The 18262-nt window shown below is 46.1% G+C and overlaps 1 protein-coding gene across 3 annotated transcripts; it reads right to left on the reverse strand.

Moving 5' to 3' along the window:
• Window positions 1-3134: 3134 nt before the first annotated feature.
• Window positions 3135-15946, reverse strand: LOC116973663 (BEN domain-containing protein 3-like). Of its 3 annotated transcripts, none has more exons than XM_033021933.1 (4): window positions 15760-15946; window positions 12840-12949; window positions 10900-11108; window positions 3135-5792 (listed from the first exon to the last, which is right to left on the reverse strand). In XM_033021933.1, exons 1-4 carry the CDS (start codon window positions 15909-15911, stop codon window positions 3567-3569), a joined length of 2697 nt encoding a protein of 898 aa, XP_032877824.1. In that variant the 5' UTR covers window positions 15912-15946; the 3' UTR covers window positions 3135-3566. The 3 variants fall into 3 exon arrangements, with proteins under 3 accessions (XP_032877824.1, XP_032877826.1, XP_032877825.1); XM_033021935.1 differs by having other exon boundaries at window positions 3136-5792; window positions 10900-11102; XM_033021934.1 differs by having other exon boundaries at window positions 3136-5792; window positions 10900-11105.
• Window positions 15947-18262: the final 2316 nt, after the last annotated feature.

Below are 18262 nucleotides of genomic sequence, written 5' to 3' on the forward strand. Positions count from 1 at the left end.
CCTCCTCTGCTGGACTCTGAATTTCTCCCAGTCCTCTGGTAGGCTGCTTTTTCTGGCTAATTTGTATGCTTCATCTTTTGTTTTGATACTATCCCTGATTTCCCTTGTTATCCACGGATGCACTATCTTCCCTGATTTATTCTTTTGCCAAACTGGGATGAACAATTGTTGTAGTTCATCCATGCCGTCTTTAAATGCCTCCCATTGCATATCCACCGTCAACCCTTTAAGAATCAATTGCCAGTCTATCTTGGCCAATTCACGTCTCATACCCTCAAAGTTACCTTTCTTTAAGTTCAGAACCCTTGTTTCTGAATTAATTATGTCACTCTCCATCCTAATGAAGAACTCAACCATATTATGGTCACTCTTGCCCAAAGGGCCACACACAAGACTGCAAACTAACTCTTCCTCATTACTCAATACCCAGTCTAGAATAGCCTGCTCTCTCGTTGGTTCCTCTACATGTTGCTCACACCCTGCCAATTTGATTCACCCAATCTATATGTAGATTAAAGTCACCATATTCTATCAACATATGACGGTCCCGCCATCGCAGGAATTAATCTCATCAACCCACGCTGCACTCCCTCAATAGTAAGAATGTCCTTCTTCAAATTTGGTGACCAAAACAGCACACAATACTCCAGATGTGGTCTCACTAGGGCCCTGTACAAATGCAGAAGGACCTCTCTGCTCCTATACTCAACTCCTCTTGTTATGAAGGCCAACATGCCATTCGCTTTCTTCACTGCCTGCTGTTACCTGCATCCTTACTTTCAATGAGTGATGAACAAGGACCCTCAGATTGCTTCAGATCCCCTTTTCCCAACTTGATACCATTAAGATAATAATCTGCTGTCCTGTTTTTGCTACCAAAGTGGATAACCTCATATTTATCCACATTAAACTGCACCTGCCATGCATCTGCCCACTCCCCCAACCTATCCAAGTCACCCTGCATTCTCATAGCATCTCCTCCCAGTTCACACGGCCTCCAGCTTTGTGTCATCTGCAAATTTGCTAATGTTACTTGAATCCCTTCATCTAAATCATTGATGTATATTGTAAATAGCTGCGGTCCCAGCACCGAGCCTTGCGGTACCCCACAAGTCACTGCCTGACATTCTGAAAAGGACCTGATAATCCCTACTCTCTGTTTCCTGCCTGCCAACCAATTTTCTATCCATGTCAGTACCCTACCCCCAATACCATGTGCTCTACGTTTTCCCACTAATCTCCTGTCAAGTTGCATATGACAGTCTTTAATACTGTCATACTTTAATATTGTGACAAATGTGAAGGATTTTGGCGACTATTTTCACATAGAGAAGATGTACAATTTTATTTTCTAGATAGGCAATAAATCTATTTAAAACATTATCTGTGTGAGTTGGTTATAGATAACTGACATACACAAATATACCTAAACGATATATAGCTATATAGCATATCCAAGTGTCATGTGTAGGAAGGAACTGCAGATGCTGGTTTACACCAAAGATAGACACAAATTGCTGCAGTCATTCAGTGGGACAGGCAGCATAACTGGAGAGAAGGAATGGGTGACGTTTCAGTTCGACCCAAAATGTCACCCCTCCCTTCTCTCCAAAGAAGCTGCTTGACCCGCTGATTTACTCCAGCATTTTGTGACTATCTATATCCAAGTGTCAGGTGATAATCAAATCCCAAAATTTGTGTTGGTTTTAGCAGTCAAAATGCATAAACTGTATAAAATTAAAAAGAAAAAGGCCTGGATAGAGTGGATGTGGAGAGGATGTTTCCACTAGTGGGAGAGTCTAGGACTAGAGGACATAGCCTCAGAAAATAAGGACATACCCTTAGAAAATAGATGAGGAGGAATTTCTTTAGTCAGACGGTGGTGAATCTATGGAATTCATTGCGTCAGAAGGCTGTGGAGGCAGTCAATGGATATTTTTAAGGTGCAGTTGACAGATTCTTGATTAGTACAGGTGTCAGGGGTTATAGGGAGAAAGGGGTATGAGGGATAGATCAGCCATGATTGAATGGCAGAGTACATTTGATGGGCCGAATGGCCTAATTCTGCTCCCTGAATTTATGAATATTTAGATTACGTCTTTTTCAAATCACTAAAATTGAACTCTTTCAGTACAAAAATCGACAAACTAGTCGCATGGGAGTTAGTTTGTTAATAATAATTAATATTTTTTGTATATTTATCTATTCAAAATGTTTCCTCTGAGTAAACAATCAGGACAAAGCGATGAGTTTGTCAACGGAGAATCATTCAAGTATCTCAGAAATTAGCAGTTACACTCTCATTCTCATAGAAGCAAAGTACTGCAGATGCTGCTTTATACCAAAGATGGGCACAAAGTGCTGGAGTAACTCAGCGGGACAGGAAGTAGCTCTGGAAAAGATAAGATGACGTTTCAGATCGCAACGCTTCTTCAGACAAAGGGTCTTGACTCGAATTGTCACTTACCCTTTCTCTCCTGAGATGCTGCCTGACCCGCTGAGTTACCCCAGCACTTTGTGTCTATCCTCTCATGCTCTTTCATCCCAGTATAGTGGGAACCATTTTCCAATGTCAGCATATGGGAATCTTGACATCCCAACTATACCAGACTCCAGTCCCCACTCCCATCGAGGGAAATGAGCAGCCCTGCTTGGTGGGAAGGGAAGAGAAGAGGACCAAGCATACCCATTGCTCAGTGGTCCCTACTCCCAGTGAGGAACCAACTCCACTCCATCTCTTCTAGACGACCCCATTCCATTGAGAGACTAACACCACTCCATTTCTTCCATACAACTTCATTCCATTGAAGAACCAACTCCACTCCATCTCTTCCAACAGACCCCACTCCCAAATAGTGAAAGGCCTGGATAGAGTGAATGTGGAGAGGATGTTTCCACTAGTGGGAGAGTCTACGTCTAGAGGTCATAGCCTCGGAATATAAGGACATAACTTTAGAGAGCAGAAGAATTGGAATTTCAGAGGGTGGTGAATCTGTGGAATTCATTGCCACAGAAGGTTGTGGAGGCCAAGTCAATGGATATTTTTAAGGCGCAGATTGACAGATAATTGATTAGTATGGGTGTGTTTGTAGGTGAATTGACTTCTGTAAATTGTCCCTCGTGTGTAGGATAGAACTAATGTGTTCAGGTGATGGCTGGTGATCTCCAGGTGCTCTGGTGTTCGCTGGTCGGCGTGGGCTCAGTGGGCCGAAGGTCCTATTTCCGCGCTGTATCTCTAAACTAAACTAAGATGAAACAATCAGGTGGGTGGTAACTCCCTCTGTGGGTTCTCCATAGAGCCGGCACTCATGAATCTTTTGAATTTAAAACAAATATTCACAGCTTATCTGCCCTGTGGTCAACTTTACAAATGAGTCACTATTTTGTGGTGAACCTCCTTATAGAGAAGAGAAAATGCCAGTTTGATATTTCGAAGGAGAGGACTGAGGGAGAAACGTTTAACGTTTGAAAGTGTGAAGAAGGGTCTCGACCCTTCCTTCTCTCCAGAGATGCTGCCTGTCCCGCTGAGTTACTCCAGCTTTTTGAGTAGTGTGTCACGTTTAGCGTTACTTATCCTTGGAGTCTGCGGTCACCTTGGACTTCCTCCAGTTGGGTCTTCTACACCTCTCGTCGATGCTGGGAATACACTCCAAGTTCCACACCTGATCACTCTTGGCCCGAGGGTAAACTGCCTTCACATAGTGGCGGATCAGCCTCAGGCGCACTGGGTCCAGTTGCTTCTTGTTACACGCCCCCGAATGGTTGTACTGCACTCTGAGGTTTTCGGACGTAAACAGCTCAGGGAAGATCCTGACCAGAAGCCGGGCGCACATGTTCGCGACTGACAGACTGTCCTGGACTATGTCCTTTAGATCCTCGGTGGACACTAAATGCTTGGTGGCCACGGGGAAGTCGACAGTGGGGACTTTGAGTTGGTGAAGGGGGACTTTGCAGAAGTTTCGGTAGTAGCGTTCAGCACGGTCTGGCACTGGCTGTGGTTGAACTGAGTCCCTCTTGACCTGCTCTGGCTGGGTTGCTGCAAGCATCTGCTCTTCCCTCACTCCGTCGCTGTAGGCGATGGACTTCTTCCTCTCCTGCCGATAGACGTGCCGTTGCTCCATGTCCCTGCGGCGGCAGCGTTCGTCCAACTTGGACATAAATTCGTGTTTCCAGGTCTTGTCGCGTTTGGCCCTGGGGCAAATCAGCTGCACGTAGTGGCGGATGAGCTTGATCCTCACGGGGTCCAGTTGCTTCTTGCCCAGGGTCCCGCTGCAGTTGTACTGCTTCCTCAGGTTCTCCGGAGTGAAGAGCTCGGGGAAGAACTGCACAAACAGGCGGGAGGCAAAGTTGCCATTAGACTGGCTTTTCTCGTAGATATTCTTCAACTGGTGTCTATCGAGGATGTGTTGCGGGCAGGGCACCTCAAAGTCCGGAGCAGGTATCTCCAACCGGTTGAAGTTCACGGGCTTCAGCCAGAACTTCTTCAACCAGGGCGTGGACCTTTCGAAGTTCTCTTGGCTGCCCACCATTAAGGCGTTGGAGGTCCCAATGCTCTCGTCCCTCTGCCTGTCCGAGTCGCTGTCGTCAGAGTGGACGCACTCCAGCTCCTGGTCGAGCCGTCGCTCCACCAGCTCCGTCCATGCCTCCTCGTCCCGCACCTCGGGGTAGTAGATCTCGCAGTATCTCCTCACCACCTGCATCTTCTGGGGGTCCAGGGCTAGCTTGCCCGGAGAGCCGCAGCAACTGTATTGCGACGCCAAGCGCCTGGAGTCAAAGAGCTCCGGGAAGAGGCGGTGGAGGAGCAAGGCAGCAAATTCACTGGGCGACGAGGCCCCCTCTAGGTACTCACTGATCTCCTGGGCTTCCAGCACCAAGTCCGAGTTGATGCTGCTGAAAGAGTCCAAGGACAGGGCTTCCTCATGCGGGTTGTCCTCCACAGAGCTGTTAGACTGGGCTTGCCCCATGTCATGGTCTTCCCAGTCGATGCTGACCACCTTGTAGATCTGCAGACTGCTCTCCATCTCCCTCTGTGCCCAGAAGCTGTTGAAGAAGTCGTTGAGCTGCGGGAGGCAGTCCGACCTCCACACGTCGCCATTCCCGCCCGACGGGTAGCAAACCTCCACGTAGTTTCGGATGAGCTGGAGGTGGAGGGTGTCCAGCTTCCTCGTGGGCGTGGCGCTGCACGCTCGGCAACCCACGTCAGCCTGGTCTTCGGCCAAGAGCTCCGGGAAGAGCTGGAGGAGCAGGCGGCAGGAGAGGTCCCCCGGGGACGAGCTCTGCTCCAGGAGCTGCTTCAGCTCGCTGTTGTTCAGTCGGTACTCGGCCGGTGGTGGGAAGTCCACCACCGACTCTCCTTGGCTGACGTGCCTCTTGATGCGGCCCACCTCCAGCGACAACAGGTCGATCTTGCTGTGGAGCTGGGTCATGGTGGAGTTCAGCGTGTTGAGGGTGAAGAACATCTTGTGAATCAGGGAGTAGAGGGTGGGCTCGGCTCCAGTGGCCTGGGGCGACAGGTTGCTAGAGTAGTTCTTGTGGCCATCGGTCAGGTGGTGTTGCTGGAGGAGGCTGTTGAAGAAACCTCCTTCAGTGGCCGACTGCTGCTCTCCCTTTAGCAGGCTCCGTCGGTCCGAGATCTTGTGCGTGATGCCGTACAGGGGCTTCCTGAAGGAGGGTCCAGCCCGCACAGTCTCGTCGTTCTCCAGCAACGGAGCGTCACTGGTTTCCCTTATCCTGCTTGTACCCTCCAGGAACCTCTGGGAAGAGCTGGAGCCCCTCAAACTGGCAAGCATGTCCTTGGGAAAACAAAGTGAAAAAGCTTCAATGAACCTCGACCTACACAATCTTCACGTTGCTAAACATTTTAACTTCCCTTGCATTCACACACTGACCTTTCTGTCCTGGGCCTCCTCCACTGTCAGAGTGAGGCCCAGCGCAAAGTAGAGGAACAGCATCTTGTATTTCGCTTGGGCAGCTTACGCCCCACCCTATTCTAGACTGGGTATTGAGTAATGAGGAAGGGTTAGTTAACAGTCTTGTTGTACGTGGCCCCTTGGGCAAGATTGACCATAATATGGTTGAGTTCTTCATTAGGATGGAGAGTGACATTGTTAATTCAGAAACAAGGGTCCTGAACTTAAAGAAAGGTAACTTTGAGGGTATGAGACGTGAATTGGCCAAAATAGACTGGCAATTGATTCTTAAAGGTTTGACGGTGGATATGCAATGGAAGGCATTTAAAGACTGCATGGATGAGCTACAACAATTGTTCATCCCAGTTTGCCAAAGAATAAATCAGTGAAGGTAGTGCATCCGTGGATAACAAGGGAAATCAGGGAGAGTATCAAAACAAAAGATGAAGCATACAAATTAGCCAGAAAAAGCAGCCTACCAGAGGACTGGGAGAAATTTAGTCCAGCAGAGGAGGACAAAGGGCTTAATTAGGAAAGGGAAAATAGATTACGAAAGAAAACTGGCAGGGAACATAAAAACTGACTGCAAAAGTTTTTATAGATATGTGAAGAGAAAAAGATTAGTTAAAACAATGTAGGTCCCTTGCAGTCAGAAACAGGTGAATTGATCATGGGGAACAAGGACATGGCAGACCAATTGAATAATTACTTTGGTTCTGTCTTCACTAAGGAAGACATAAATAATCTGCCGGAAATAGCAGGGGACCGGGGGTCAAATGAGATAGAGGAACTGAGTGGGCTGCATCCCAGAGTACTTAAGGAAGTAGCCCCAGAAAACATCGGTAGTGGGGAAACTGCTAGAATCAGTTATTAAAGATGGGATAGCAGCACATTTGGAAAGTGGTGAAATCATTGGACAAAGTCAGCATGGATTTATGAAAGGTAAATCATGTCTGACGAATCTTATAGAATTTTTCGAGGATGTAACTAGTAGAGTGGATAAGGGAGAACCAGTGGATGTGTTATATCTGGACTTTCAGAAGGCTTTCGACAAGGTCCCATATAAGAGATTAGTATACAAACTTAAAGCACACGGTATTTGGGGTTCAGTATTGATGTGGATAGAGAACTGGATGGCAGACAGGAAGCAAAGAGTAGGAGTAAACGGGTCCTTTTCACAATGGCAGGCAGTGACTAGTGGGGTACCGCAAGGCTCAGTGCTGGGACCCCAGCTATTTACAATATATATTAATGATTTGGACGAAGGAATTGAATGCAACATCTCCAAGTTTGCGGATGACACGAAGCTGGGGGGCAGTGTTAGCTGTGAGGAGGATGCTAGGAGGCTGCAAGGTGACTTGGATAGGCTGGGTGAGTGGGCAAATGCATGGCAGATACAGTATAATGTGGATAAATGTGAGGTTATCCACTTTGGTGGCAAAAACAGGAAAGTAGACTATTATCTGAATGGTGGCCGATTAGGAAAGGGGGAGATGCAACGAGACCTGGGTGTCATGGTACACCAGTCATTGAAAGTAGGCATGCAGGTGCAGCAGGCAGTGAAGAAAGCGAATGGTATGTTAGCATTCATCGCAAAAGGATTTGAGTATAGGAGCAGGGCGGTTCTACTGCAGTTGTACAGGGTCTTGGTGAGACCACCCCTGGAGTATTGCGTACAGTTTTGGTCTCCTAATCTGAGGAAAGACATTCTTGCCATAGAGGGAGTACAGAGAAGGTTCACCAGATTGATTCCTGGGATGTCAGGACTTTCATATGAAGAAAGACTGGATAGACTCGGCTTGTACTCGCTAGAATTTAGAAGATTGAGGGGGGATCTTACAGAAACTTACAAAATTCTTAAGGGGTTGGACAGGCTAGATGCAGGAAGATTGTTCCCGATGTTGGGGAAGTCCAGAACAAGGGGTCACAGTTTAAGGATAAGGGGGAAATCTTTTAGGACCGAGATGAGGAAAACATTTTTCACACAGAGAGTGGTGAATCTCTGGAATTCTCTGCCACAGAAGGTAGTTGAGGCCAGTTCATTGGCTATATTTAAGAGGGAGTTAGATGTGGCCCTTGTAGCTAAAGGGATCAGGGGGTATGGAGAGAAGGCAAGTACAGGATACTGAGTTGGATGATCAGCCATGATCATATTGAATGGGGGTGCAGGCTCAAAGGGCCGAATGGCCTACTACTGTTTCTATGATATGAATATTAATCTCTCCAACTTCATGTAATCCTTGCTTTCCGTCTCTCTCCATCCCTCCTCCATTCTAGTTCTCCGACGTTTGACTGTCTCCCGATTACATTTTATCTTAGTCTCCCCTGTTGTCTCCTTCCCCGAGCTAACAATGATCTATACTTTTTCTGTGAGCCTCATCCCCTTTGATTTCTCTTTTTCACACCTTGCCTTTCCATATTTCTTGTTTCACTCTCCCATGACTCTCAGTCTGAATGGTCTCGACCTGAAACGTCACCCATTCCTTCTCTCCAGAGATGCTGCCTGTTCCGCCGAGTATGAATATTGATTTCTTTAATTTCAAGTGACCCTTGCATTCCCTCTCTCCCCCACCCTAGTCATCCTGCTAGTTTCACTGCTGTCCTGCTTAGTTTCACTGTTCCTACCCCCTCGTTATCACGTTCTCCACAGCCAACAATAGACCATTGTGGGCTCCACCATTCCTTGATCATCCTTGCTGGCCTTGATTTGTTCTTTTCATACGTACCCGAAACGTCACCCATTCCTTCCTTTCATTTATCATCGTTACCTTTTTGATAACTTTCATTCATTGTTCTTTATCTCTCTACATCACCATCTATATTTCTCATTTTCCCTTATCCCTAACCAGTCTGAAGAAGGGTCTCGAACCAAAACGTCACCCATTCCTTCTCTCCAGACATACTGCTTGTCCCACCGAGTTACTCCAGCATTTATTGTCTATCTACTCATACGTGCAGCCACTGGTTCCCAATATTCACTGAAGCTTGACACAAAATGCTGGAGTAACTCAACGGGACAGGCAGAGTCTAGAGATATGGAAGAGTAAGATGTGAAAAGGACAGATCAAAGCAGATGCTGCTCATGGAAATGTACAATGGTCATTGTTGGCTGAGGGGAAGGTGACAACGTGGAAACAAACAGTAAAATTAATCAGAAGGATAGTGAAACTAGTCAGAGAACTAGGGTGGGGGAGGGATGGAGAGAGAGGGAAGACAAGGCTTGTATGAAGTTAGAGAAGTCAATATTCATACCGCTGGGGTGTAAACTGCCCAAGCGAAATATGAGGTGCTGTTCCTCCAATTTGCATTTGGCCTGGAGGAGTATATAAGGTCAGCTATATGATTTTACCATTGTACGCAAAACAAAGCATTTCACTGTACCAAGGTACATGTGACAATAAAGTATAATTGAATCATTGATTATATTTAATCGTGACAGCCAAATAAAAAAAGTTCTGGATAGAGCAGATGTAGAGAGGATGTTTCCACTAGTGGGAGAGTCTAGGACCACAGATCCTCAGAATTAAAGGACGTGTCTTATGAAAGGAGATGAGGAGGAATTTCTTTAGTCAGAGGGTGGTGAATCTATGGAATTCATTGCCACAGACGGCTTTGGAGAACGTCTATAGGTATTTTTAAGGCAAGGTTTGACATATTCTTGAGTAATACGGGTGTCAGGGGTTATGGGGAGAAGGCAGGAGAATGGGGTTAAAAGGGAAAGATAGATCAGATATGATTGAATGGCGGAATAGACTTGATGGGCTGAACGGCCTAATTCTGCCCATGTGTCTGATGAACATGAGCAAGTAACACACACCAGTCTTCTTCTTGCGTATGGCGTGCACCATCTAAAGTTGCAGGACAACTTGTTCTATTTGATCATATTTGATTGTGCACGCCAGGTTGATTGCATTCGTTGAATCAGGGCGGACCACGTGAAGGTTGCAATCACCCACCCCAACACACAGACACCAGTGTTAAACGTATAAATAAAGAACTGCAGATGCTGTTTAACAAAAGAAAAAGAGACAAAGTGCTGGAGTAACTCAGCGGGTGAAGCAGCATCACTGAAGAACATGGATAGGTGATGTTTCGGGTTGGGACCCTCCTTCCAACTGATTGGGGTGGGGGAATGAAATCTGGATGAGAGGTGTGGGCAGGACAAATTCTGGCAAGTAATAGGAAGATACTGCATTTGTTTGTGTCAAAGATCATTAAGACTAAAAGATCTTTGTACGGTTAAAATACATTGCAATATTCATGATCTAGTGGTGCTGTCCGTGTGGAGTTTGCACGTTCTCCCCGTGACAATGTGTGTTTTCTCCGTGTGCTCCCACACTTCAATGACGTACAGGTTTGCAAGGTTAATTTAGTTTTGGTAAAACTGTCTCTATTGTGTAGGATAGTGTTGGTGTACAGGGTGATCGCTGGTCGGTGCAGACTCGGTGGCCAGAGGGCCTGTCTCCGTGCTGTATCTTTAATAGAAACCATGGAGAGCTGACCATTTGGGTCGGGACCCTTCATCAGACTGATTGTTTAGTTTAGGTTAGTTTAGAGATACAGCGCAAATCCACACCAACCAGCGATCCCCGTACACTAGCACCACCTTACAAACTACGGACAATTTACAATCTTTACCAAACCCAATTAATCTACAAACCTGTACGTCTTTGGAGTGTGGGAGGAAACCAGGGAACCCAGAGAAAACCCATGCGGTCACGGGGAGAATGTACAAACTCCGTATAGGCAGAACCAGTAGTCAGGATGGAACCCGGGTCTCCGATGCTGTGAGGCAGCAACTCTACCGCTGCACCATCGTGATGCCCATGTTTGTGGTGATTGTGGTGGGGCAATAAAAGATGGAAGAGAGACGAGGCCAGGACAAAAACAGGCAAGTGATAGGTGGATGCTGCATTTGTTCGTGTCAAAGAGCATTAAGATGAAAATAACTTTGTACGGTTAAGCTAGATTGCAGTGTGGATGACATTACCTCACAGTTAAGTCTTCTCCATTTATGGCTGATGGGGCTTTCATGGTCTATGGTTGTCTCACCAAAACCATTGTGTATCTGTTTCCGTTTTAGTGCGTTGGGTACACTGCTGTTTTCTGCAGCTGTGTCTGGGCTAAAACCACCTTCATCTTCATCATCTTCCATCTTTACTTCGGTCTTGACCACCTCAATATTGACGTTTGCTACTGCAAGAGAGAGAGGGACGGTCAAAAAGCACCAGCCCATTATTCTGATCATTCCACTATAAGGGCGGCACAGTGGCACAGTGGTAGAATTGCTGCCTTACAGTGCCAGAGTCCCAGGTTCGATTCTGACTACGGGGCTGTCAGTACGGAGTTTGTACATTTTTCCTGTGACATGCGTGGGTTTTCTCCAAGCTCTTCGGTTTCGTCCCACACTCCAAAGTTGTACAGATTTGTAGGTTAATTGGCTTGGAATAAATGTAAATTGTCCCTAGTGTAAATAGGATAGTTTTAACGTGCGGGGATTGCAGGTTGGCGCGGACCCGATGGGCCGAAGGGCCTGTTTCCACGGTGTATCTCTAAACTAAACTATAACATGCATTTATTTCTCAGTTATATCCATTATTGAATTCAGATTTCACTTCACTCTGATGCCTCGTAGAAAGTCTACAGTGGAGGCTTTGGAAGTTGAGTTTAGTTTATTGTCACGTGTACCGAGGTATAGTGAAATGTTTTTTTGTTGCGTACCATCCAGACAGGGGAAAGACTATACATGATTCCAATCGATCCATTTACAGTGTAGTCACACAGCGTGGAAACAGACCCTTCGGCCCAAATTGCCCACACAGACCAAAGTGCCTCGGGTGCTGTCTGTATGGAGTTTGTACATTCTCCAAGTGAACTGTGTGGGTTTTCTCCGGGAGCTCTGATTTCCTGCCACACTTCAAAGATGTTTGTAGTTATCTACATGTTTGTAGGTTCATTGGCTTCGGTAAAGATTGTAAATTGTCCCTACCTCTCAGGTTCCTATCACAAGCTGCCAGAGGAGGTAGTTGAGACAGGGACTATCGCAACGTTTAAGAAACAATTAGACAGGCGCGTGGATAGGACAAGTTTGGAGGGATAAGGGCCAAACGTAGGCAGATGGGACTAGTGTGGATGGGACATGTCGGTCGGTGTGGGCAAGTTGGGCTGAAGGGCCTGTTTCCACGATGTACGACTCTATGCAAAATAAAGCTTTTCACTTTACCTCATGACACTTGACAATAATAAACCTAAAGCCAGTACAAAGAAAGACTAATGTAACTGCATGTTACTTTGAGCTCTTACAAATAAATGGAGTCTGAAAATAAAGCCATTCATGTCTCTGCCTCATAATCCATGCCCACACATTACCGACTCTCTCTCTATGAGAATGTCCGAAAATCTCTATTTTCTCTCTGACCTTGCTTGGCATGAGTCCCATTACATTAAAAAACTCCTTTCCATTGACTCCATCTGCACCTCACGCTGCCTCGGCAAGGCCAGCAGCATAATCAAGGAGGACTCGCACCCTGGCCACTCCCTCTTCTCTCCTCTCCCATCGGGCAAAAGGTGTAGAAGTGTGAAAACACACACCTCCAGATTCAGGGACAGTTTCTTCCCAGCTGTTATCAGACAACAGAACCATCCTATCAACAACTAGTGAGCAGTCCTGAGCTACTATCTACCCCATTGAAGACCCTCTGACGATCTTTGATCGAACTTTACTGGCTTTACCTTGCACTAAATGTTATTCACGTTATTCCCTTCAACATGTATCTGTACACTATGGATGGTTTAATTGTAATCATGTATAGTCTTTCTGCTGACTGGTTAGCACGCAACAAAGGCTTTTCACTGTGCCTCGGTACATGTGACAATAAACTAAACTCATTATTCTCATCATCAAAAAACAATGTGTGTAAAGGGATTTACCAGTGTCTTCATTTTCCAATTCTTCATCCTTGCTGACTGAAGGGTTTAGACCTCTGAATGGTGTTCTGAATTCACTCTCATCGTCCTTTTCTGTGCTGTTCATTGTAAACCTGTAATAAAGAATTCCACAGATAAACGACAACTCCATTCAGTTGAGTTTATTGTCAGGTGTACCGAGATACAGTGAAAAGCTTTTGTTGTGTGCTAACCAGCCAGCGGAATGACAATACATGATCACAATCGTGCCGTCCGTAGCGCCATATCAAACGAGCTTGAAAAAGCTCAATTAAACTCTTCAGATTAAAAATCAACAGTCTATAAGGCGGTAGAGTTGCTATTTTATAGCGCCAGAGACCCGGGTTCCATCCTGACTATGGGTGCTATCTGTACGGAGTTTGCACATTCTCTCCGTGACCCCGTGGGTTTTCTCCGGGTGCTCTGGTTTCCTTCCACACTCCAAAGACGTGCGGGCTTGTAAGTTAATTGGCTTTGATAAAGATTGTATATTGTACCTGGTGTGTAGGATAGTGGTAGTGTGCGGGGATCGCTGTTTGGTGCAGACGTGATGGGCTACAGGGCCTGTTTCTGCACTGTATCTCTAAACTTTACTAAACAGCCCTACATTTTCCACATGGAAACTCTTCAGAAATTAATGCACTAGAATTAAAAACGTCAATGGGCATAAAACTACTGCTGACTAATCACTGCTTTGCAGGGATAGATCTGTCCAAGACCGCAAGAAACTGCAGAGAGTTGTGGATGTAGCCCAGTCCATCACACAGACCAGACTCCCCCCCCCCCCCCCCCCCCCCCCATCGACTCCATCTGCACTTTACGCTGCCTCGGGAAAGCAGACATCATCATAGACTTGTCCCACCACGGTCATTCCTTCTTCTCTCCGCTCCCATCCAGCAGAGGTACAGAAGCTTGAAAACGCGCACCACCAGACTCAGGAACAATTTCTTCCCCTCTGTTATCAGGCTTCTGAACGGTCCTTCCATAAGCTAGGGTACTGTCCGATTCACCTCTACCCCATTGTGGACATTGGACTTTGTCTGTGGAACTGATGCGCTACAATGCTGAGAACTATATTCTGCACTATATCTTTCCCTTTGTACCCATTCGTACCTTTAGAATGGAGATGAGAAGGAATTTATTTCAGTCAGTAGATGGTGAATCTGTGGAATTCATTGCCACAGACGGCTGTGGATGCCAAGTCAATGGATACTTTTAAAGCAGAGATTACTAGATTCTTGATTTGTGCGTGTGTCAGGGGTTATGGGGAGAAGGCAGGAGAATGAGGTTGAGAGGGAAAGATAAATCATTGAATGGCGGAGTAGATGCGATGGGCCAAATGGCCTAATTATGCTCCTATCACATGACCTTATGAACTTATTTGATCTACCTATTGTACTTGAGTTTGACTTGATTGTATTTATGTATGGTGTTATCTGATCTGAGTGAATAGAATGCAAAACACTCCCTGTACAATGCAGTAATAAATCTAAACCTGCTCTCAGTGCATCTCAAGATTTCGGGTTGCCTGACAACAGTAAATAACATCAAAACTGTTGCCTGAGCTGTCTAAAGATGTCAGCACAGTGGTCAGGCCATCACACTAAATGCATTCCTTGAAAATGATTTCCAATGAAATCTGAAACAATTCTGCTGTTGTTTCTTGGTCTCAGGCAGCAGCGGTAGAGTTTAATAAATAAATAAAGGGATATAGATAAATAACAAGATAAATAAATAAATCGCTTAATCAATCAATAAATGGATGGATAAACAAATTCATTCTTTTATTCTTTTGAAACTTTTTTCTTTTGAGAGGGGATAGAGGGAGTGCAGAGAAGGTTCACCAGTGATTCCTGGGATGTCAGGACTGTTTTACGAAGAAAGACTGGATAGACTTGGTTTATACTCTCTAGAATTTAGGAGATTGAGAGGGGATCTTATAGAAACTTACAAAATTCTTAAGGGGTTGGACAGGCTAGATGCAGGAAGATTGTTCCCGATGTTGGGGAAGTCCAGGACAAGGGATCACAGCTTAAGGATAAGGGGGAAATCCTTTAAAACCGAGATGAGAAGAACTTTTTTCACACAGAGTGGTGAATCTCTGGAACTCCCTGCCACAGAGGGTAGTCAAGGCCAGTTCATTGGCTATATTTAAGAGGGAGTTAGATGTGACCCTTGTGGCTAAGGGGATCAGAGGGTATGGAGAGAAGGCAGGTACGGGATACTGAGTTGGATGATCAGCCATGATCATATTGAATGGCGGTGCAGGCTCGAAGGGCCGAATGGCCTACTCCTGCACCTAATTTCTATGTTTCTATGAGAGAAAAACTTTATTTTCTCTACTTATTCTGTACTTAAGCTGCTGCCTGTGTTTGTGTCTGTTTGTACGTGTCTGTGTATTCCTGTGTCTATGTGTGTGTGTGTGTGTGTGAGAGTGTGTGTGTGTGTGTGTGTGTGTGTGTGTGTGTGTGTGTGTGTGTGTGTGACCTTTCATGTGACGCTGCCTGTGAGTGATCACGATTCGTGCTGCGGGCTAAATGCAGAGCTGGGGGCGGGCTGGTTCTGTGACCGCCCCGACTGGCAGCGGGAGGGGAGGGGGAGAGAAAGAGAGGAGAGGAGAAATAGAGGAGATAGTTACACTATGTGCCCGACGGTAGCGCCAAGGCTGTCTGCCCGGGCTAGAGGGAGCGTGAGGGGGAGGTGAGAGTGAGTGAGAGGGTGATGGGGAGTGAGCCGACTGCACTGTGATCACAAACTGATGGCAGGAGCGGGTGAAATGCGAAGGGAAGCCGATGCCGTGACACGTAGTGCGTGGCGCCATGAGGCTGCGGGACGTGTCGTTGGTCGCACACAATCCTCTGTCTCTGGCCCCTGAAAGGTGCATCGGAGCGGGGCCGACACTTACCTGCTGCACACCTGTCCCACAGTGGGTGGGTGAGGACGGGCGGGCGGGCGGGAGCTCCCTGTAGCGCAGCGATCACTGTCTCTGTGTTTCTCTCTTTCTCTCTCTCGCGTGTTTTTTTCCTCCGTGGTTTCCGCTCCGTGAGTTTGTGTCATTTCCGCTGCCTTGGGAGGGAGGGAAGGAATGAAGGAAGGAGGGAGGGAGAGAGAAGGAAGGAAGAGAGTGAAAGGAGAGAGAGGGAGGGAGAGAAAGGGTGAAAGGAGAGAGAGGGAGGGAGAGAAAGGGTGAAAGGAGCGAGGGAGAGAAGGTGTAAGGAGAGGGAGGAAAGGAGAGAGGAAGGGAGGGAGAGCGAGAAGGGAGGGTGAAATGAGAGGAAAGGAGAGAGGGAGAGGGTGAAACAAAACAGAAAATAGGTGCAGGAGGAGGCCATTTGACCCTTTGAAACAATATTTTCAATGAAATTTTCATTGGCATATTTAATCATTTTCTATAAAGGAGACCACTCAATATAATGTGAGGTAGACAAAAGTGCTAGAGAAACTCAGCGGGTGCAGCAGCATCTATGGAGCGAAGGAAATAGGCAACGTTTCGGGTCTGAAGAAGGGTTTCGGCCCGAAACGTTGCCTATTTCCTTCGCTCCCCAGATGCTGCTGCACCTGCTGAGTTTCTCCAGCAATTTTGTCTACCTTGGATTTTCCAGCATCTGCAGTTCCTTCTTAATCACTCAATATAATGTCAAGTTGCATATGACGGTCTTTAATACTGAATATCATACTTCAATATTGAGACAAATTTGAAGGATTTTTTCGACTATGTTCACAGTTCCACGAGAAGATGTACAATTTAACTTCTATTTGTAATACAGATTTTTTCTAGATGGGCAATAAATCTATTTAAAACATTATCTGTGTGAGTTGGTTATAGATAACTGACATACACAAATATACCTAAACGATATATACCGTATTTCCCGGCAATGAAGACCCACCCCACCACCTCCACCAGTTGCGCCTGTGCCGAAGGACACCGTGGCTGGCTGGCGGGCCGGCAGAAGGCGCTGAGATGGCGGCTGGTTCCGCTGTCCGGTCCCAGCGGCCGCTCGCAACCAACCGAGCTACTTCCCTCCCTGGCCACAATGCGCGGCCTCCGCGCCCCGGAGCGTCGCGGCAGCGGTGAGTGAGTGAGTTTATGACATGATCTCGGACCCCTTCAACGATCCTGCCTTCTCCGCAAGTTCACGCCTGGCGCGGCCCAGCCAAGTTTACTACTTTGTGCAGCCCAGGCCGTGCTGACCCGGGCCAGACTCCCCACAAGCTGTGGAAAGGAACACTTCCCCCTCTGCTTCCCACTTCACTCAGTTCCAGGGTCGAAGGCGTGGCAGTTTCCGCAGAGCAGTCGCTACGAGATTGGCATTGCTCGGCCTAACCTTCGGCCTCCAAGACGCAGGTACATTTTCGGGCCTTATTTTACAGTAGAAAATAGCATCTTGGACGCTGGGAAATATGGTAACATATAGCTATATAGCATATCCAAGTGTCATGTGTAGGAAGGAACTGCAGATGCTGGTTTACACCGAAGATAGACACAAAATGCTGGAGTAATTCAGAGGGACATGCTGCATCAATGGAGAGAATGAATGGGTGATGTTTCGGGTCAATCCGAACCGTCATCCATTCCTTCTCTCCAGAGATGCTGCCTGACCCGCGGAGTTACTCCAGCATTCTGTGACTATCTATATCCAAGTGTCAGGTGATAATCAAATCCTAAAATTTGTGCTGGTTTTGGCAGTCAAAATGCATAAACTGCATAAAATTAAAAAGGAAAATGACTGGATAGAGAGGATGTTTCCACTAGTGGGAGAGGCTAGGACCAGAGGAAAAGACCAGAAAAAAAAAGCTCAGAATAAAAAGACAAACCTTTAGAAAAGAGACGAGGAGGAATTTCTTCAGACAGAAGGTGGTGAATCTGTGAAATTCATTGCCACAGAAGGCTGTAGAGGCTGTCAATGGATATTTTTAAGGCGCAGATTGACAGATTCTTGATTACTACGGGTGCCAGGGGTTAAAGCAGGAGAATGGCGTTAGATAGATCAACCATGATAGAATGGCAGAGTACACTTGATGGGCCGAATGGCCTAATTCTGCTCCTTGAACACATGAACATTCAGATTATGTCTTTTCAAAATCACTAAAATTGAACTCTTTCAGTACAAAAATCGACAAACTAGGCAAGGCAAGGCAAGTTTATTTGTATAGCACCTTTCAACAACAAGGTAATTCAGTGCTTTACATAAAACATTAAAAGCATTGGATAAAAACACATAGAAAATGACATTTAGATGTTAAAACGATTATTAGATTATTCAGATAGAATAATTACAAAATTAAAAGCAATCAAATAAAATATTTAAAATAGAATAAAACCAGGAATAGAAGTTGCAGTGCAGTATAGGTAATTAATAAATTGTATTGTTTACTGAAAGGCAGCGGCAAACAGAAAAGTCTTC

This window comes from Amblyraja radiata, chromosome 5, assembly GCF_010909765.2.
Source record: "Amblyraja radiata isolate CabotCenter1 chromosome 5, sAmbRad1.1.pri, whole genome shotgun sequence".
NCBI lineage: Eukaryota > Metazoa > Chordata > Chondrichthyes > Rajiformes > Rajidae > Amblyraja > Amblyraja radiata.